Below are 22065 nucleotides of genomic sequence, written 5' to 3'. Positions count from 1 at the left end.
TGTAAACATAAAGTGCAACGTATAGGCGACATAATATTCATGAAGCGACTATCAATTAAGATTGAAGCTTTAAGCTCTTAAAGAGGGGATTCAAGGGGTCTTTTTTGGAATCCAAACCATCCACCAATCGGATTGATTCCAATCATTCCTCCCTCTGTTTGTTGCTGTTGGTTTCCCTGGATACGCTCCTGGCGTGACATCTGGCTTGTTGACCCAGACTGACTGTGGCTGCTATGCTAACACGTTAGCAGCGGGTGGCACCGTGTCTTGACACTGACATTTGACTCTGGTACCCAAATGGGGGCTCCGTGAAGGGCCCGGGGGTATTCTCCCACAGTGTTAAGGGCCTATCACGTCGGGAGAATACAGGGTTCGCTTGTCTCACTCATATACTTGTCAAAGGATCTGCGTTGGTGACGTATAATACACAGCTAGGCCGTCCAGCTATAGTACAGGATCGATTTTGAAAGCCGCAATCTTTGATACATGTATGTACTGTATAGGCCTATGCATGTACTACTGTGTGAAGCCTGTATTATTTGACATATCCTTGAGGTTATACAGGTGGTATCCCCTTCCCCAGTGAAATAATGGCACATTTATAAATACAGGCCGACTGTGTAAGTTATTGGGCGACTCACTGGGCTCCACGTGCTATCACGGTCTCCTGGTTCTTTTACAGTTGAGCGTAACAGAAGTGGCTTTATAAAGAAATGACTGCTCTATAAATAGGCAGTATATGTCATGGCGCACACATGGAACCGCTCTATATTACAGACTCCACTGTTTGGGGAGGGGAGGAAGGGCCGCATTCATATCTATATCTATAAGCTGTTGTACAAAACAACAACCACCCCTTAGCCCCTTCACACAAAACAAACACTAAAGAATAGCTGTTAAACAGTGATGGTACACGGCTAAGCTGTGTGTCTTTAAAGGGTCTCTGTGTTCCCCGTTGTAAAGCCGCCTTTAAGTCGTGCGTTTGGTAAATGTTTGTTTGACTGTTAGGCTCCCTCCAGACATCATGGATCCACATGACACATGAAGTGTCACATGAAGGCCAGCCCTTTCCCCTGCCGCGGCCCCGGAGAGGCTCATGTCCAGCTCTTTGCTATAAAGCGTCGAACCTTATTTGATACTTGGTAAACATCAGCGCCCAAGGCCCAGATCAGGGGCTCTCTTGGTGTAATAAGCCTAGAGACCCCGGCCTTTAATTCCCCCCGAGGGGGGAGAACAGTAAAATGATCTAAGCGTTGGATGATCCCATCCTGAAAGTGTCGAAAAACAACTGTGAAAATATTGATAGATGTAAATGTAGTTGTTTCTTAGGAAAGATGTGTTAATAATCTGCCGACACACAACAGGTTAATAAGGGCTTAATGACACTTTTACTCCACCAGTAGTCGAGTGCGTAAGAGAGGGACAGCAGCAGCAACAACTGTCATCTCGTCAGCTCGCTCGGGGAGGGCTTTGGAGTTTAAAACGGTGTGAATATGATAGCCATCTCTGGCCATCGGGATTGCTTATGCAAGTGGAGATCCGGAGGCACAACTACAAAGTGGCCCGTTCTAAAGGACTAACCTTACAGAGGCACAACCAAACAATACGACGCTGCGGGGATAGCCAACGGGCACATTGTGGACAGCCGTCGAGGGGCCTCACGTGAAATGATTTCACCCTTTTGCATGGAGAGAGGGGCCTGTTCGAGTTGTGACGAGTGACAACAACGGTGGATATAGAAGCGTGCGAGGGAAGGGGCCGAGGAGGTGAGTGAAGTGGACGGGTTACCCCCCTCCTGGGTAACAAAAAGATGACCGTGGTGTCCCAGGAGAACCGCTCTGAAGACACTGTGGTGGTGGCCGCCCCGCTGTTCCAAGATGCTGTGGACCTGGAGCGAGGAGACCAAGAGTGCAGCGAGCGGGTCCTCATCAACATCTCGGGTCTGCGGTTCGAAACCCAGCTCAAGACCCTTTCGCGCTTCCCCGAAACGCTCCTTGGAGACCCGCGTAAAAGGATGCGCTTTTTCGACCCGCTGAGGAACGAGTACTTCTTCGACCGGAACAGGCCCAGCTTCGACGGGATCCTTTACTATTACCAGTCCGGGGGGAGGCTCCGGAGGCCCGTGAGCGTTCCCGTGGACATCTTCATGGAGGAAATGAAGTTCTACGAGATCGAGGACGGAGCCATAGAGAACTTTAAAGACGACGAGGGTTTGATGCGGGAGGAGGAGCGCCCGCTGCCGAACCACGAGTTCCAGCGCCAGATCTGGCTGCTGTTCGAGTACCCGGAGAGCTCGGGCCCGGCCCGGATCAACGCCATCGTATCGGTGGTGGTCATCCTGATCTCCATCATCATATTCTGTATGGAAACGCTCCCGGAGTTCAGAGAACTTCAGGCGCCTCCACCGCAGGAGAGCGCCAACGGAACCTTCACGCAGGGCAAGAAGCCCAACCCCTTCACGGACCCCTTCTTCATGGTGGAGACGCTGTGCATCGTGTGGTTCTCATTCGAGTTCCTCATGCGGTTCCTCTCGTGTCCCAGCAAGCCGGTGTTCTTCAAGAACATGATGAACCTGATCGACGTGGTGGCCATCCTGCCGTACTTCATCACCCTGGGCATGGACCTGGCGGAGCACCAGGGCAGCAGCCAGCAGGCCGCCTCGCTGGCCATCCTCAGGGTGATCCGTCTGGTGCGAGTCTTCCGCATCTTCAAGCTGTCCCGCCACTCCAAGGGCCTCCAGATCCTGGGCCAGACCCTGCAGGCCAGCATGCGGGAGCTGGGTCTGTTGATCTTCTTCCTGCTCATCGGAGTCATCCTGTTCTCCAGCTCCGTGTACTTTGCCGAGGCTGAGGGCCCCGATACGGAGTTCACCAGCATCCCAGACGCCTTCTGGTGGGCCGTGGTCACCATGACAACGGTCGGTTATGGAGACATGTGCCCGTCGACTATCGGCGGCAAATTCGTGGGGTCCCTGTGCGCCATAGCCGGGGTGCTGACAATCGCCCTGCCGGTCCCCGTCATAGTGTCCAATTTTAATTATTTCTACCACCGGGAGAACGGGGAAGAGGAGGAAGGGCAGTACATACACGTGACGTGTGGGCAGCAGCCGTCGTTCGGGGAATTAAACTCAATCGAGAGCAAACAATCAATTTCCAAATCAGAGTACACCATGGGGGATGACGACTTGGAAACTCTGACGCGCTCCAATGCCGGTGCGTGTCGTGAGTCGTACAGTGGCCAGTTGACGGACGTCTAGATACGCCACGGGCCTCTACGCTCTGTGAGAGGAAGGTGTGACGGCCGACGGGACGTGGTTTTGACTCTTGTCAATATGAACTATGGATAGCCAACTCCATTCAACTTCTCTGTATAAGCGGACCAAGGAATTGGTCACCATGGAATAAGTGAGTTTTGAGCGCCACTATGTGGTTTGGTGAGAGCTCTGCAGGAGAAGGCCATTTCCTGGCTCGGGCGTTGCAGTGTGGAAGGTGAACAATGTGGATTTTGTTTGACTCAGGTTTTTTGAATGTTTTTTTTGTTCTTAATAGAAAAGTACTGTTTTGATCGTGAGATTCGTGGCTCAGCATGCAGATAGAGGAAGCATGTGTATCCTTCAGAGTAGCATTGCCATACAAATAGGAAATGTAGGCTACTGCTCCAAAGGGGTGAGGTATATATATACGTGGTGATGTTGTTGTATCAGAAAGTAAAAATTTGCAAATACTTAAGCTCCTGGCCTACAACAGACGAGTCATGGGTCTTTCTTTACGCGTACAATTGGCCTCTTCTTGGTGTCAATAGGCTGTCGTTTACATGTGATTTTGTCTTCGTTGAAAAAACATCTCATAGAAACTGCGAGTTTGGTCTGAATACCTGTATGAAATGGAACCATTGTGAATAACAAGATTTATTTTTCTATGCAAACTTGTGGTCTTTTATTCTTTTTCTTTCATTCTTCTTTTTTTTTTATAAATAAATGTTAAATAAGAATAAGAAAAAAAAAGGAGACGGGCAGTTTTCATTGTGAAGCAATTCTGACCAACAAAATATACATATAAAGTAGTAATAGTAATGTACATTACAGACCCACCAAAACTATTTGTATGAGGCTTTGTCTGGGATCATCACACTAGGGTAGTTTCACTTCTGGAATGAACTTATCAGAAGAGCTAATACAGCTTTAATGCAGTAAACCCTACGGACCACCACAACAGACTGGATAGAGACACAGCCTATATATATGATGTTAACAATGATAATCTCAGATGATAGGCCACACTAAACACCTTTACAGCTTCCGTTTTCCCATCATAAACGGCCTATTTTAGGAATCATCTCCAACCAATGTCCCGGGAGGAGCAGAACTGCAGTGCTGAAACGTACACGCTATAGCCCTATCTAAATTTAGGTGATGGGCCCACATCTAGCGATAGACCTAGTGTCACGTGATGTGGGATAAGTTCCTCATTTAAAACACAATCTGATGACCTGGGACGATTCAGGGTGTACACTCTTGGTTTGCGGAGGGGGAGGACCATTGTTTGGCCCCGTTGTACGCCTGAGTTTGTTTTAGGACATAAAACGTCCCATGGTCTGCTCCTCATATAAAGCAACACCAAGTGGGTCTCAGCCCGGTTCACCACATCATCATATTTTATCTTGCAGACAAAACGTCATTTGCATTTTTCTGCGCAGATAGCAGATTTCTTAGGCGTACAGTGTATTCTAAGTTATCACAATGAATAGTAACATAGCCTAGGCTAGAAGGAGTTACAAATGCACAACGTTGCAAAAGCAGGAATAACGTGCAGGCTCAAACACTCGGGTGCTTGAATCTGCCCGCCCTGACAGTGAGGGAAATAGCAGCTTCCTCACAATACGCAATGTTGTGGTCGGATGCATGTGCAACCTCGGCGCTTTCTCTCTACACATCCAGGACTTGGTTTGGGGATGAAACGGGAATACCACGCACGCTGCTGTCCGTGGTGCTGAAGCCCTCATCGGGTTTACCCTGTATGCAGGCGGTCACCACCATCCACTTTTAGGGTCTAGAGGCACAATGTACATCTTGGGTAGTCAGCTTGTCAGTCAGGACGTTTGTAATCTGAATGAAGACCCAATGTAGCGATTCTATCACAGAGCTGCAGCTCTATCCCAGCGGCTATCCCAAGCCCCCCCCCCCCCCCCCCCCCCCCCCCCCCCCCCCCCCCGGTGAGAAATTGCGCCAGTGTTGGCACAATAATCCTTATGTTTTGTGGTTTTAAGAGAACTTCTGGCAGCTGTGCTTTAGTACAACCGGTCTGCATTGCGTCGAACCCCCTCCTTCCCATCAGCCCCCCTCCCTCCCTCCCTCTCTCCCTCCCTCCCTCCTCTCCCCCTCACATCGTCTTCTACTTCACCTCCAACTTGCGTGAGAAATGCATAACAAAACACGATTACCCCCCACCCCTTGTTCCAAGCCCCCCTGCTGCTGTCTCCAGCTGCAATTCATTATGTCATCCTTTCGGTAACGTGTGTGTGTGTGTGTGTGTGTGTGTGTGTGTGTGTGTGTGTGTGTGTGTGTGTGTGTGTGTGTGTGTGTGTGTGTGTGTGTGTGTGTGTGTGTGTGTGTGTGTGTCTGTGTGTGTGTGTGTGTGTGTGTCCTTATTGGTTTCTTTTTAACCAAGTGAGAGAGGGATAAACGCCCGTCATCCCGTCTTCTCCTCGTAAGAGCGCATTTCTGCTGATGCAGTCATGTCTGGAAATGTCAACGGGCTGCTCCTTTATTGCCCCTTAATCCATCTCCCTTCTGAATTGCAGCGCAGGGTATCTCTCCTCCTGCGGTATAAGCACCGCACACCAAAGTGCTGCCGTCCGTGCACCCGCAGTACACGCTTCATCTTCGCCATCCGCTTGTGTTTTTCGATCTCAGCTTCAGCTCGTGCTATTCTATCCCAACCAGAGCAGCAGCGACCCGGGTAAACCACCGCCACGGCGCAGAGTAGGAGCGGAGTGTTTGTCTTAGGTGTGTGTTTGTGTGTCTGTGTGAGTGTGTGTGTCTGTTTGTGACTGTGAGTGTGTGTGTGTGTGTGTGTGTGTGTGTGTGTGTGTGTGTGTGTGTGTGTGTGTGTGTGTGTGTGTGTGTGTGTGTGTGTGTGTGTGTGTGTGTGTGTGTGTGTGTGTGTGTGTGTGTGTGTGTGTGTGTGTGTGTGTGTGTGTGTGCTTCGGGGGTGATCTGATAAGAGGCGGACGCTGTGGTCTCGGTCGGGGATGTCGGCATGCCTTGGACATCGCTGATCTAGTTGCATGGTGCAGTGGAAAAGTAGCATCGCAACATGACATCCACGGCGGGCGTCCTGTCGTGAGACGACTCAACTCCGGGATAAGACGCATTACTCAGCATCGGGATCCCTCCGAGGTAAGCGACCCGGCGGCCAACTTACTATTACTAGTACTGCGCCTATGCGATTTATGGGAGCTGCTTCTGTTGATTTATGTTGCCCTGCAGTGTAGTATTTTAATACTTTTATCATGCATCGGGGACTGGGTTTAACGCGTTTAGCGGTGTCAGTGTGTGTTACAGCAAGCCCCGTCAGACTTCTGCATGCGTCAAAACACCTTTAATATATGGGAATGTATTCGAGGCGAGTCCTTTACCTGGTGTATGTAGGCACTGCGTGTAAGGGGTGCAGTTATTCTCTTCAGCTGTGCTGGATAAAGGGATGAATTCGTGATGCTGCGCTGGACTATATGGGGGAAGTGGCATATATAAATAAATAAATCGCAGAAATCGCTGACCTAGCAAATATCTGGGCTGTTCGATCTGTTCTTTTCTTCCCTCTGACTCTGTGGGTGACAGAGGCAGCAGCAGCAGCAGCAGTAGCGGATGATGATGCAGCGGCGGGCGGCAATGGTCGAGTCAGCGAGAACCGCAGTGGAGCCGCACTGAGGCAAGCAAGCTATACCCCCTACCTGGGGACTTATCGTTTAGGGGACGAGAGCCGCTTGGTGGAGATTCGGAGATTCAAAAAGTGAATGCCTCCACCAGTTTGAGTAACCGGAATTTCCCCTCAACTCCTCCTGTCAAAATGACCGTCGTCGCAGGAGATAACATGGACGAGACGTCGGCGGTGCCGGGGCACCCGCAGGACACCTATCCCCCGGACCACGACGACCACGAATGCTGCGAGAGGGTGGTAATTAACATAGCCGGGCTCCGGTTTGAGACGCAGCTCAAAACTCTGTCACAGTTTCCAGAGACTTTGCTGGGGAACCCCAAAAAGAGGATGCGCTTTTTCGATCCCCTTAGAAACGAATACTTTTTTGACCGAAACCGTCCAAGTTTTGACGCAATTCTCTACTACTACCAGTCCGGGGGGAGGCTACGGAGGCCGGTGAATGTCCCCCTGGATATGTTTTCGGAAGAGATAAAGTTTTACGAGCTCGGAGTGGATGCGATGGAAAAATTCCGTGAGGACGAGGGCTTCATCAGAGAGGAGGAGCGCCCTTTACCCGAGAAGGAATTCCAACGTCAAGTTTGGCTCCTCTTTGAGCACCCTGAGAGTTCGGGCCCGGCCAGAGGCATCGCCATAGTATCCGTGATGGTCATCCTAATATCAATCGTCATATTCTGTTTAGAGACTTTACCCGAGCTAAAAGATGACCCCAGGGGCCGCTTGGAGACCCGAGGCAACATCACATTTTTTTACAAGCCAAATATCCTCACGGACCCCTTCTTCATCATCGAGACCCTCTGCATCATCTGGTTCTCCTTTGAGCTGATCGTGCGCTTCCTGGCGTGCCCTAGCAAGCCGGCCTTCTTCAAGAACATGATGAACACCATCGACATCGTGGCCATCATCCCGTACTTCATCACGCTGGGCACGGAGCTGGCCGAGGACCCCGATAGCCCGGAGGCCACGGGGGAGCAGGCCACTTCTCTGGCCATCCTCAGGGTGATCCGCCTGGTCAGAGTGTTCCGAATCTTCAAGCTGTCCCGCCACTCCAAGGGCCTGCAGATCCTGGGCCAGACGCTGAAGGCCAGCATGCGGGAGCTGGGGCTGCTGATCTTCTTCCTGTTCATCGGGGTCATCCTGTTCTCCAGCGCCGTGTACTTCGCCGAGGCCGAGGAGGAGAAGTCCTACTTTGACAGCATCCCGGACGCCTTCTGGTGGGCTGTGGTGTCCATGACGACGGTGGGCTACGGGGACATGGTCCCGGTCACCATCGGCGGCAAGATCGTGGGCTCGCTGTGCGCCATCGCCGGGGTGCTGACCATCGCCCTGCCGGTGCCCGTCATCGTGTCCAACTTCAACTACTTCTACCACAGGGAGACGGAGGGCGAGGAGCAGGCCCAGCTGCTGAACGTCAGCAACCCCAACATCCCGTCCGAGACCAACTCCAGCCGCCGCAGCTCCTCCGCCGTCAGCAAGTCCGAGTACATGGAGATCGACGGGGATATAAACAACAGCATCGACAACTTCAGAGAGGCAAACCTCAGAACTGGCAATTGCACTATAGCCAATCAGAACTGCGTGAACAAAAGCAAGCTCCTCACCGACGTGTAAGGGAAAGGAGGAGGTCAAAGGTCACGGGGGAAGCCCTGACGCGGCGCGCACACACTCGCACACGAAGGAGAGGAGTGGGGGAAACACCATTTAGGAATGTATTCATTGACCTCCCGAACACCGTCCTGCGGCAGTAGGCCTTCAGGCTCTGCTGTATCGAGAGGAACTAGGAAAAACACCCCTGGCAGGGAGATAGAGTAACTCATTCTTATGATCCTAGGAACACAGACACACACACATGCCTATACATCCGCACACACACACACACACAGACACACACACACACACACACACACACACACACACACACACACACACACACACACACACACACACACACACACACACACAATATATTGAAAAATGAAAAAAAGTATCCATTATTATTATTATTATGCACACGCAACATCCCAGAAGATGCAAGGAGCATAGACGATGACTGACCCATCGGATCGCAGCGTGACGATGAAAAAAAGTGTTATGCATGGAGATAACATTTCAGCAAGTTGCACAAAGCATCGGGAAAAGTATGCAGAGACATGCAAGAGTCTGTAGACCAGTGATTGCCTCATAGAAGTTGGGCGAACCTCCCTCCCCCCTTTTGCCCCGACCCCCCCCCCTTGCCCCCCAGACCCACCCATCCCCCCCCCCCCCCCCATCTCCCTAGACCACCCCCCTCCCCCCATTCCGTCTCTGGAAAGGATCTATAATTCAGAAAAGCACCTTATAGGAAAAAAAGACTGACTTCACCCCCTTACTGGATGTAAAGACACAGGGAATGGCTTCACGGACTTCTGCAATGCTGCTATTTTTCCAGCAGATGTTGTAACTATGATATCACCAAGTGATTCAATGCCATGCCCTCAAGATGCAACACAGCACAATTATTAAAGGAGCTTCACACGAGCATGTTTAGAGACTACCCCATTTTGATATCGGCATGCACGTGACATATTTCACACAGTGGTAACTATGTTCTTTTATGGAGAGACACCCCTCATCCCGTTCTCATTCGGTTTTCACAACAGGAAGTGCACTGGGTAACGTTTTAATTTGAAATGCTAATCATTTAGGAGTTAATAGGAATTGAATGTGGAATCTTAAGGGAGTACAAGTACGTAAATGAGATCATAGCATGAAAAAAAGTTACCTGCATTATGATCTATTGACTAAGAAACTTTTGTATCCTGGTATATTTAATGCATGACATCCGTATTAAGCTTGTTGCAATCCAGGCACAGCCCTGTTGTCAAGGAAACCGTGGAACTTAACTCCCGGATGTTTCTGAAATGTGACATAATATATCCAAGCCCAACTTGGGGATGCAGAGTTTCTAATTTAAAAAGTAGTCAAAGAAGCTGAAGAAATATTAACAGAAATTGCATATAATCATATTAAGCACCGATTACAGTATTACTTCAATAATGCAGTGCATGGACCTTCTTTGAACAAGAAAAAGTTAAAATAGTATGAGTCATGCTTCCATTTCACCGAGAAATTCTAACATGCTGGTTGTGAAAAAAACCATGGATGAATTTTAAACCAAAATCCTCTTCATATTAAGATAAAGATTTGCTTCAGCATTAGTTGCTAGTGCCTTTAGCCTTCTCACCAACAGGACTAGTGAAAGTGCCTCTCTGTACAATTAAAAAGTGCTGAGGTGGAGCCGATTTAGGTTAGTTGCTTTCTTCCTACTGTTATGCCGTTGACGGTGTGGTTTCAATGGCGACGGGCATTGTGATGGAGGTTAAAACAGCCGGAGATAGTGTAGATAATCCATAGCTGCAATGCATAGCCATCTCTATACGCTGTCACACACTTAACCTAAAGCCCTTACGCGCCCATCTATATCAAAAGGGAAGACCCTTCATGTTGAGTTTTTACCTGTTTCTGTTTTTGTCATCTTCAATTGCTGTTATTTTGTGTGCCATGCAGCCATTTGATTTCTTTTAATATCTACCTCAGTAAGGTCACGTCAAACTAACTGCAGAACTTCATTCGTCCTCATGCTTTTTTCATACTGAGCCCTGGTTTTTAAACTGCGGTAATACAGAGCTGACCCTGAGTGTAGTTTCCCCCAAATGTAGCCTTCGCATATAAGCACTTAGAACCACAACCCAACTCTTGGAACACTTTCCTCTAAGCAACGCACAATCGCAAAGAAAAAAACAACAAGACATGCATTCATGGAGCATAGCTAACACAGAGTCTCTGCTGGGTCATGATGAAAAAAAACGAAAATGACTGTGTTGTTTCGAGACGGCGTATTGTCTTGAAGAAGATAGAAAAGATAGGAAAACAAAGTAGTGCTATAGTTTTGAAACGGATAGTGATTTGTGGGCATTAAGATGCAGAGTGAGTGCCACCCCCTATTTTGCACAGGTGGAGTTTGGTTTGGTCGGGTGCAGCATCTAACTTTCTAGTTAAGCGTTCTCGACACACTTTGATTAGACTGTATTGGTAGATTATAGGAGAAAATAGGCAACACTGGAAAAAATGTGTGCAGAACGATAAGAACATTACTTGAATAATCCACATCTCTTTCTCTCTCTCTTTATCTCTCTCTCTATCTCTGCGGTCCGTTCGTTGTCCAGCAGATAGTATTGTTGTCTTGTATGCTCTTTATTTCTTTTTAATTAAAGAAAATGGCCTTATTTAGCCTTAGGCTTGGCTTCAAGAAAAGCTTTGGAAGATAATTCCCTCCATGAGCAGGTCTTCCTGAATGTGCTAGTTGTTTCTGGCTCAAAAGTCGAGGTGCTAGATGACATCCACCATCGCTGTTCCATTGCCTTCACACATTCCCTGCTGCTGGTGAAACATTGGTTTAATCACTCGAAGCGATTTTTGTTGGATGACCTTCTTTTTCTTTGGACTCTTTTTGTTGCCCCGGCTTCTCCTTGTTTGGCTGAGGCCAGCCGGTTGCTGTGGTGATGTATGTCCCTGTCTCGTACAGATTTCCGGACTGTATTGTGAAGACGGGCTACGGTGCAACCCCCCCCCCCCCCCCCCCCCCCCAAAGCAGCCACCCCCTGCCCCCCCCCCAACCTAAAGGACAAGGTTAGCGTGATTCTATGTTTTTTCTTACTGCCCAAATCCCCGTAAAATTGGACAATGCTTTTTATTTAAGGATTTTACTCGTGTTATATTTTGATGATGTTTGTCTGTGTCTAGTGAATGGCAGATAGGAATGTACCTTTGGTGCCATGGACTGTTGTGTTGTTGCTCTCGCTGTTGTTGTTGTCCAAGAGAACATTGATTAACAAGCTGGAGATGGCCACGCTCGGTTTGAAGGCACAGCACATGTTCAGTGGGTACGTTGACTCTTTCTGTCTTGCTGTTGCTTAACACAGCAGTCTTTCAGAGAGCGGGACAAAATGTTAGGGGGTCGATGGATCCTCATTTTAAAAGCGAGATGGCTGCGGTACTGACTTTGTTTTAAATAAGCTTTGGGACAACAAGGGAATTCTATGCCACCAAAGTGTATCTGTTGTTTGGTAGACATCCAGCACTTGGGGGGGTGGGGGGGTAGAAGAGGGAATGTCATTGTCGCTTTTGTTTACTTTCATTTGGGGATATGGGCTAGAAGGAAGAAAATAAAATTGCCTCAGCCTTGACCTTTAAGCTTTCATTGTTCATGTATTGAAATTATGCTATGCTATATGTCATGCTAACTTGATTTTCCTAGCCTGAAACTTACTCAGACGCTTTCCGGGAAGCCGGAGCGTTAGCCAGTCCTACCTAGTCAGACATATCTGTTTGTTTTTCAAAGGAAAATAAAACGCAAAAAACGATAATGCAAACAAAGGACTTTCTAAAGCAGGTTATTGATGCAGTGTAGTTGACAAGCCTTAGTGATTCATTAATGAGTGTGCCACACCACACTCATGTGTCAGGGAACTTCTTTGATAAGGCCTCTTATGGAGATATATCTGGAGACTTAATACAAGCCTGAACATTCCCCATGGAGAAAAAAACCCAGGAGGCAAATGTTTAGTAAACTAGTGTGTCAAATATGTGTGCACCCTTTTGAATAGGTCTGAGACAGCTATGAATATATACGTCATATCCCTCACACTATCAGTGTTGTTGCTATAATTTTTTGCCATGAGGGCATTCAATACGCGGTGCTATGCATTCAATTACCCGACACCACACGCATTCTTACAGCAATACACGGCCTGGCCCCCGTTTGTTGGGTTGCATTTTGTAAAACAAAGAAGCAAAATCCATTCGAAGCGATATCGAAACCGCAATCACTCGACGGAACGAACTAGACTAGACTAACGGGACGGGGTCATGCCAGCCTCCTAGTTCCTTCTGGCCTGCAGGTTCTGAGGGTCTTTAGGGGGACTCAGACGTTGGGCTCGATCTCACCTTTTTTCGTGAGGAGGAATAACCCATGAACAAGCCAAATATAGACTCGGTAATAACGGCAGCCTCCCCCCCTTCGCCCCGCCCCAAACCCCACCCCCGCCCTCCCCCATTAACTTCCCAGGTCTAACGTTAGTTGTTTACAGTAAGGAACCAAGGCTGATGAAGGGGCTATAGGCAGTGCTAGAGCCCAGTCCCATAGGAACAGTGCATAATGCACTTAGAGGATGCTATTATCAATCCAGCGGACAGAAGGGCTGGGAGCTGAGGGAGTAGTGCCGAAGAGACAGAGAAGGTGCCTATATTGTTGCTTTTATTCTTTCTTTTTTTCTAAGGCTAATGTTTTTCACATATTATGCTTACCTAAATGAAAAACATGACAAAGAAGGTCTATAATAATAATAATAATAGTAAAAAAAGCAACACTCAATTAACCGAAACTTAAAAACGAAAATAACTATTTTAGAAATGTAGAACATCATGCCATTCTAGCTAAAGCAGTTACATAACTAAATAGATTTAAAAAGAAAAAATCTTCAAAAACACTACTGAGTATAGCAGTCCTTTAAAAAAACGAAACGATGAATCAGTTAATAAGTGTTCCTTGTGTGTCCTATTTTTTTGTGTGGCACTGTAATATGATTGAATGTTTTAGGAAGAACATGCCATATACTGTAATATCAAAGACGCAGTATGTTCCTTTGGCAAGCCAACTGAACAGCTCTACTTAAATACTGTATACTAACCAATATGAAAAACAGATACTAGCATTATGATCTATGGTTGGGTTTTGTAATTGTCTATTTTCTTTCTTTCTTTCTTTCTTTCTTTCTTTCTTTCTTTCTTTCTTTCTTTCTTTCTTTCTTTCTTTCTTTCTTTCTTTCTTTTCAAACAACACCTTCATTCCAACAACATTTCACTCATTTTCTAATAATCGATCCGCGAACTTCCGGAAAATGCTAAGACCCATTTTCTCTACAGCAACCTATGGACACAAAAACTGCATGGTCAATGGAAGACTGCATGCGCTTTTTGCCCTTCAAAAACTGTAGATCAAACTATACTCACATCTGAAGAAGAAGAAGAAAAAACCCTTGCTTTCATCCACACTCAGGCTTTAACAACGGCCATGCAGGAACTTAACAAATGTGTCCTCCTGTGTTCCACAACGCACTTTAGCACCTCTCTTAGTACTGAGATGGTGTTGGTAATCTCAGCCATCTTTGACCGTCTGTGATGTACAGGTTTCTGCCTGCTAGGCTCAGCATAGGAACAGGAAGTTGACACAAAGGGCTAGTATCTAACAGAGTATCCCTCTTCTAAAACAAACCAATTGCGATATCCTGGTGGGACAAGCTTGAGATTTTAAAAACCTGAACGGTGCCACACACACCCCTTCTTCTTGTATGCTCCGTACGGTTTTAAAGACATGATGTTTTCCCATTGTCTTTACCAGAGTTAGGTGGTGAAGATAGGACGCTTTCAGCCGAATGTAGAAGGTGTACGGCCCTGAACTCATATCGGGAACATTTTGTACCTCTGTCAGAATCAAAAACGTCTACAACTGACTATTAACGACGAGAACGTGTAGGAGCAGGTGTGTCACGAACGACCCCGCTAAAGTCTGTCTTTCTGTCAAGCATGCAAAAAACAACAACTTAGGAATGTGACGTGATGGGACAGCTGGTCCGTTGAGGATTGGCTCTGAACCGCGACATGATTGTGGAACCTCTTCCCATCCTCCATACGCGCTGTGTTATACCGCCATCCCCATGTCCCTGTTGTCCGTGTTTCTCAAGGTTTATGCTTCAATGTTGAGTTTGTCAGCCGACGACAAAGGCATGGTCTGTGATCTATGCAAGGGTCCTTTAATTTTACTTATATCAGCTATGATTTTGTCTTACATTAACTTCAATAAATTTTTAAGGATCCGCTGGTGTATGTTCATTTGATCGTTTGCTCGTGCCTGGTGTGAATGTCTTTTCAATGACTTGACATCGTTCAAGGGGGGGGGGGGGGGGGGGGGTTATGGCAGCCTGGCCCACGGTCAAAGCATTAGTTATTAATACCTGTTTCATTTGATCACTCCTGATTGTTTGTTTTTGTTGGATAAGAAACACTGTAACCAGCAGTTGCAGGTCGCAGCATTAGCTCCGTTCGGAGTTGACAAAAAAAAATCGATGTTTTTAAAGATTAGATTAAAAGGCTGCCAAACACCACTCTCCATTGGTTGTTTTTGTCCAGGCACATGTCAACTTAAATAGACATGTCCCAATGACATGCAGTGAAGTGTAGCCCATGGCACGCCTCACGGTGTCTGTTGTAATTCACGGTATTAATACCGACCTCTGCTCTCGGTGCAGTCATTAGCATACTGTTACAGAGCACTGGTAATAGTTCTACATTAATCCCTTTTCCAACAAGAGGCCTTCCTTATCTTTGCCATTCCCCGGGATTCCCAGGGCACGGCCCAGGGCTTGATGCCCCCGCCGCGCCCCTGACATCATCCACACCTCACGTGTCCTACTACGTTACCCAGAATCCACCTCTCGGAGTTCTCCATCTTTTGGGGTTCTATGTTGGGGTGTTCAGCAGACCAATGTTTCTTCTGAGTAAGTAATGTTGACGTTCATGTAAAGTAGAGTTAATGCAACTCATTTGACAACAAGATCTCATCGTATTTATTTATCTATTTTAAGGGCTAAGTTCTGGCAACCCTGTAGAAGGGGGGGGGGGGGGGGGGGTTGACATCACGAGGACCAAGGAAGTACCGAAAGTTCAAAGACATACTGAAAATAACATATTTATTTTTAAATGTGAAACATGTTCATGTTCCACAAGCAGGCTACTAATCCCCTCCCCCCCCCCCCCCCCCCCCCCCCCCCTTGCCCCCTGTTGTTAACTAGGGCCTGGGACATGGGACGTGACCGTTGCCATGGGGACAACACGCCTGCAGAAGGTCTTGGCCCTCCTGGCCGTGGCTCCTGGGTGCTACCGGGCCCGGGGCCCCTGGAACCTTCGGGTGTTCGGGAGACGGGCGGCAGAGTGAGTGCTCGCTTCCTCGTCCTCTGCATCGCCCCCAGGAAATGCAGCACTCTGTTCTCTGCAGGCTGCAGCCGAGGGGTGGGGTGAGCGGGCTCCAGGCCCACAGCTCTCTCTCCCTCCATCTCTCTCTCCCGCCCTCTGTCCACTCTCTCTCTCTCTCTCTCTCTCTCTCTCTCTCTCTCTCTCTCTCTCTCTCTCTCTATCTCTCTCTCTCTCTCTCTCTCTCTCTCTCTCTCTCTCTCTCTCTCTCTCTCTCTCTCTCTCTCTCTCTCTCTCCCTCTCTCTCTCTCTCTCTCTCTCTCTCTCTCTCTCTATCTCTGTCTCTCTCTCTCCACACACTCACTCTCTCTCTCCACGCTCTCTTTCGCTCTCTCCCCACTCTCTCACTCTCCATGCTCTCTTTCTCTCTCTACACACTCTCTCTCTCCATGCTCTCGTTCCCTCTCTACACACTCTCTCTCTCCATCCACACTCGCTCTCTCCACACTCTCTCCACAGACTCTCTCTCTCCCCACACTCTCTCGCTCTCTGCACTCTTTCTCTCCCCCTCTTTCCCTCCACACTCGCTTCCTCTGTCTCTCTCTCTCCCATCCTGCTTTTCCTCTCTCTGTGTCTTGCCTTTCTTTCTCACATGCATTGTCACTCTCACCTGGCACTCATTCCTCTGCTATTTGTATCTCTTCCCTGACTCTTGCTTTTTATCAATGCTATTTCTCTTCTTCTCTCTCTATCTCTCTCCCTCTCTCTTTCTATTGCAATATCATCTTCTAGCTCTATTCAACATTCATAGTTTATCTGCCCTTTCTGTCTGAACTTCCTTCTCTCCTCATCCTTTTGTTTAAAATATTTTCTTTCTTTACCTATATCTTTCTTTCTTTCTTTCTTTCTTACCTTCTCTAGACACACACACACACACACACACACACACACACACACACACACAATCCGCGGCAGGTTGGGGTGGGGCTATGTACTGCACATACTGTCAGAGTCTGGGGTCTGAGCCAAGATAGTGTCTCTAAGCACCAACACACAGTTTGGCACTCCCAACATACGTCTGGATCCCACTGCGTAGGGCATTTGTTAAAGCTACTGCACCACGGCTCGAGTTTCTATCTCCCAAGGACTGATGCAGCACTTTTTCTGGCAGTGGATACATGCTTGTTTATGTTGTCGCTGTTGTTGTTGTGGTCATCATTGGTTGCACTAACCATCCAGTGATGAAGAGAAGGTCCATCTTAGTCAAGATGAAAGTGTGAGATGATTGTGATGAGGTGCTGGTGCGTTTGATGTAACGTTTGGGATGGCTCCCTACTGTTCCGCTACCACAGTGGCGGTGTGATCGTGTGTTGCGTTGTGTGCGGTGGCACACATTAGCAGCCCGTCCGTGCCCACGCAGTCAGGGGACGTTCAATTGAATCTGTGGCGGAGGCGACCGCGTTGAGCGATCCCCAGCAGCAGTCCGCCTGTTGGAACCAGCTGAGGGACAGTGTGTGAGCGGTCTATCTTTAGGCTGCTACCCCATCAACAAGGGCTTCTGTGATCTGAGCACGTTTTGTAACTCTTAAATAGCAACTGTTTAAATTTCATGTACGCTCATGTTCGTAACCGGAACAGTATGCGCCCCCTCTCTTCATTCTCTCTCTCTCTCTCTCTCTCTCTCTCTCTCTCTCTCTCTCTCTCTCTCTCTCTCTCTCTCTCTCCCTCACACACACACACACACACACAGACACACACGCACACACACACGCACGCACGCACGCATGTACACACACAAACAGATACACATACACGCACACATGCACGCACGCACACACGCACGCACGCACAGACAGACACACACATAAACACACACACACACACACACACACTGATTTTCCTTAGTCAGGCCCCGGGCATACTTGATATTCCCTGATCGATTTATGCGAAGACAGACACTTGCCTCATATCGTGTTTAGACCCAAATTCCATTCCTGTTGATGTCATCCAAATTTTTTTTCCAAAGGGCCTTTATCAGGGTTTCCCAGGCGATCGGTGCCAGCGCAGCACAGCGCAGCAGCAATTCATCTAGATCAAATCAGCGTTTTTCAGTGGTCGGCCATTGGTCCGTTTCGAAACAGCATTAACGCTGTTGTGCATGCCGTGCTTGTGAGCGAGAGAAGACCGATGCCTTGCTGAGAAGGATCAGGGGGCCTCATTATATAGGCTCTGTCTCTATCAGCCACATGCACTGGATGTGTATCTTAGCCGCGTAGATAAACATCACGGCAGAATTGCTTGGACAGCAATATTGCATATGCTCCATCTGAGCCGTGCCCTGTGGGTCGACCAGCCCCCCACCACCACCACCAGCCAGGCCTATAGGCCCACCGATTCCCCTCATCTCCCCATCCCAGGGGTCTGCTCTCTGGCCCACTTCCTCCTTGCATTACCTCCATCCGGCCGTGCTGCTGACACACTTGTTTAATAATTAAGGGCACGTCCATAATTTCCTTGTCCTTGTGGAAGTCCACAAATGGTCTCTGTGAAACCCCGGGCCGGTTAAATGTACCTCTTTACCTCTGGCTGCTGACAGCTCTACATCATCGTAGTGATGCAGCAAAGACAGTGTGATGGCCGAGGGAGCGGCGGAGCGGGCCCACAGGGGGCATGGAGAGGCAGGGACGGGATTTCAGAAGAAGGGGGTAGTCCATTATTAACGAGCTATTCATCTGTCGCTGGGTCAGTGTTTTTTTTCGCCGTCCGCTCAATGAAACAATTGGTCTTACCCAGCGCACTACGAACTCTGGCATTGTGTGCTTATAGTGTTGCAGGGTGCGTGAAGGGAAGCAGAATGTGGATACGGCAGTATCCGTATCCACAGTGACCCCGCCCACCCAATCAACCAGCTCCCCATCCGTCTACCCACTCATTCATCAATCCTGCATTCAAGCAGTCCTTCATCCATCCATCCACCATTCATCCATTCAACAACCCATCCACCTATCCCTCCTCTCACCAGTCCCGCATTCCATCAGCCCTTCGTCCACCGATCCATTCATCCATTCATCAATCCGGCATTCCACCAGTCCTTCACCCATCCATCCACCCGCCCTTCTATTCATCCCTTCGTCAATCCTCCAGTCCATCAGTCCCTCCCCCCTCCATCCACCCCTTCACCCATCCATCCAGGTTAGGCCCGGCCTGTCCTTGCGATCTCCTTGCGACTGTAAATATCCTCTTTCTAGCTCATCCTGTGCAGCGTGCACCATCAGCGCACTGCGTCTGGGGGGGGGGGGGGGGGGGGGGGGGGGGGGAATCCAAAACTTGACATCATCGCACCCGGCTCAGTGACCTTCCCTCTTCGGTTACATCACCGCACAGCACTCAAGACGGTTGGAGGCTGGCCACGCGGGAGAGGCACACGCAACATCTCACATAGTCATAGCCATCATGCCCGGACGACGGGGTGCCTGCAGTGCCGGTGGCCGTTGTGTAGGACTGAGATACGGGTAATGGAGCGCGGCTGAGATACGGCTAATGGGTTGGAGCTCTCGGGACTGTAGCATGTTGGATCATGGATAACTCACTTGTGGTAAAGGCGATAAGCCTTTAAATGTTATGGATCCAGTCACTGGACCAAAACCCGCCTTCGATAGCATCATCTCCCCCCTCCATCACTCAGTCTCCCAAGCAGTCCTAGCTGCGGGGTTCTCTGCCCCACCACACAGCTAGCCAGGGTCTCTTCCCCTAGCTAGCCACTCAATTGATTTGGTTTTTCCACTCTCTCTGTCACTCTAACTTTCTCTCTCTCTCTCTCTCTCTCTCTCTCTCTCTCTCTCTCTCTCTCTCTCTCGTGATCTCTCTCTCTCTCTCTCTCTCTCTCTCTCTCTCTCTCTCTCTCTCTCTCTCTCTCTCTCTCTCTCTCTCTCTCTCTCTCTCTCTCTCTCTTTCGTGATCTCTGTCTCTCTCGCGCTCGTATGTTCAGAAGTAATGGATCTGGATATGGATCTGTGTCTTGTGACATGCCAAGTTGACCTCTTGTTGTAGCTTGGGCGCTTGACATGTGTGCATGAGGGCATAGCATCGTTCTAGCAGACTTTAGAGCAGAATATTGATGATTCAGGTGGATAGTCATCATAACTAACAGAGCCATCTGCTCACATTAGGGGCGTGTGAGCAGTGTTTGTATCTTGTCCGACACACAAAAGGGAATTTCACATCGTAAATGTTCCCCTGCCTCCTAATTAGTTTCATATTTTAAAGTGTCTACTCCCTAAAATGATGCTGATCAAAGAAAATAGGTAAAGTGGGAGCATCACATATTATAACATATATATGCATATTAAAAAAAATAAAATTATATATATATATATTAGAGCTGTCAAGCGATTAAAATATTTAATCGTGATTAATCGCATTAATGTCATAGTTAACTCTAATTAATCGCGATTAATCGCAAATTCTTTTTCTATGCTAAATATCCCTTGATTTTTTTGTCCCATAATTCTTCTCATTTTAATTCTCTTATCAACATGGTGAAGTGCATCGGCTTGCCTTGTGCAAATGATTTTTTATTGATAACAACATTGGCATATACACTGATCAAAACAGGACGATACAAAAAAAGAGCCTATAGTGCAATTAAACGACTGCTTTGAACAAATGTCATTTGAACATAGCAGTCAGGCTACTGCCTCTTTGTTTTGAGCCAAAGAAAAAAAAAAATTTTTTTTTTCTTTTTATAAAGTAATTGCGTTAATCGCGCGATAATTTTTTTAACGCCGTTAAATTTGGTTTGCGTTAACGCCGTTAATAACGCGTTTAACTGACAGCTCTAATATATATATATATATATATATATATATATATATATATATATATATATATATATATATATATATATATATATATATATACTTATATATATATATATATTTAAGACATGTGTGATAGTTGTATATTGCTGTCAATGATATTAATGAAACAGTAGAGCTTTCTTTCGCAATGTTGTGGGTGAAAATAATAACAGAACAAGGTTGTAGATGCTTGTGTAACTTAATTAAAAAGAGAATCGGACCCCTGCATAACAAACTAGTATTCACCACGATATTTACAAGAGTTTCAAACACACCTGGGTCTGGTGTCTTTGGCGTATTGTGTGACAAAAAATACTTATGTAACAATACCTGCAGGTACCATTGTTTTTGCTGCAATGCATGCAGCTCTGTGCACAGGGGGGGCGAGCGAGGAGCATGGACATATGGAGGCAGTGCTTTGTGCAGCAGCTGTCCCAGCAGGATTCCCATGCAGGTAGACAGGCCCAGGAAGTGTTGATTACAATGCTTCTGTCGGATGGACCGTGCACGGGTGAATAGTGATATGATGATGTTGTGGTTTCGTTTTACTAGTACTGCTTTAGTTGCATCGGTAGTAGGTGTTTATATTACTTTATACTTCTGATGATAATTAACAAACACAGACAGACAGACACACGCAAAGACAGACAGACAGACAGACAGACAGACAGACAGACAGACAGACAGACAGACAGACAGACAGACAGACAGACACAGACACACACACACACACACACACACACACACACACACACACACACACACACACACACACACACACACACACACACAAACAAACCACCTCCCAAACGACCATCCTTGCCTGTGGCCCCGAAATGTTTGTCTTGTGTTTCTTTTTTCTCATTACGTCTTGTTTATCTCCAAACCCAGGAAATAGAGCCCAGAGTTAGATTTGGAGGCTACCTTTGTGAGGCAGTGGGAAGGACAGCCCACTCAGGCAGCAGGAGCAGCAGCCACTGCAGCGACTGTGCCCTTTCTACTCGCGCGCTGATAGCTGCAGTCCTCGAGGAAAACGAGATTTCAGCAGTTTAAAGAGACTGCGCTTTAACTCTGCGAGAAGGCAGCCCTATGATGCAGCAAAAAACTAAACGCCACTTTATTACGCCTTGTGCTGAGCTGTCGTCTTACGTGTGGCTATTTGAAATGCCTGTATCCTATCTTGGGATTCGTCCCATTTCTCCCATTGTGGTGTTTAGAAGGCATCTCATTTAGTGAAGCGACTAACAACGGGAATTGCATGCATG

At 47.7% G+C, this 22065-nt stretch overlaps 2 protein-coding genes across 2 annotated transcripts; both read left to right on the top strand.

The window, feature by feature from the left end:
- Positions 1-1423: 1423 nt before the first annotated feature.
- Positions 1424-3924, top strand: LOC115551517 (shaker-related potassium channel tsha2-like). The gene has a single exon (XM_030367317.1). It carries the CDS (start codon positions 1811-1813, stop codon positions 3254-3256), a length of 1446 nt encoding a protein of 481 aa, XP_030223177.1. The 5' UTR covers positions 1424-1810; the 3' UTR covers positions 3257-3924.
- Positions 3925-6171: 2247 nt separating this feature from the next.
- On the top strand, positions 6172-8836 carry LOC115551540 (potassium voltage-gated channel subfamily A member 1). The gene is made up of 2 exons (XM_030367362.1): positions 6172-6397; positions 6839-8836. Exon 2 carries the CDS (start codon positions 7068-7070, stop codon positions 8544-8546), a length of 1479 nt encoding a protein of 492 aa, XP_030223222.1. The 5' UTR covers positions 6172-6397; positions 6839-7067; the 3' UTR covers positions 8547-8836.
- The last annotated feature ends 13229 nt before the right edge of the window (positions 8837-22065 follow it).

Source organism: Gadus morhua, chromosome 9, assembly GCF_902167405.1.
Source record: "Gadus morhua chromosome 9, gadMor3.0, whole genome shotgun sequence".
NCBI lineage: Eukaryota > Metazoa > Chordata > Actinopteri > Gadiformes > Gadidae > Gadus > Gadus morhua.
This window is presented reverse-complemented; position numbering and strand designations above follow the sequence as displayed.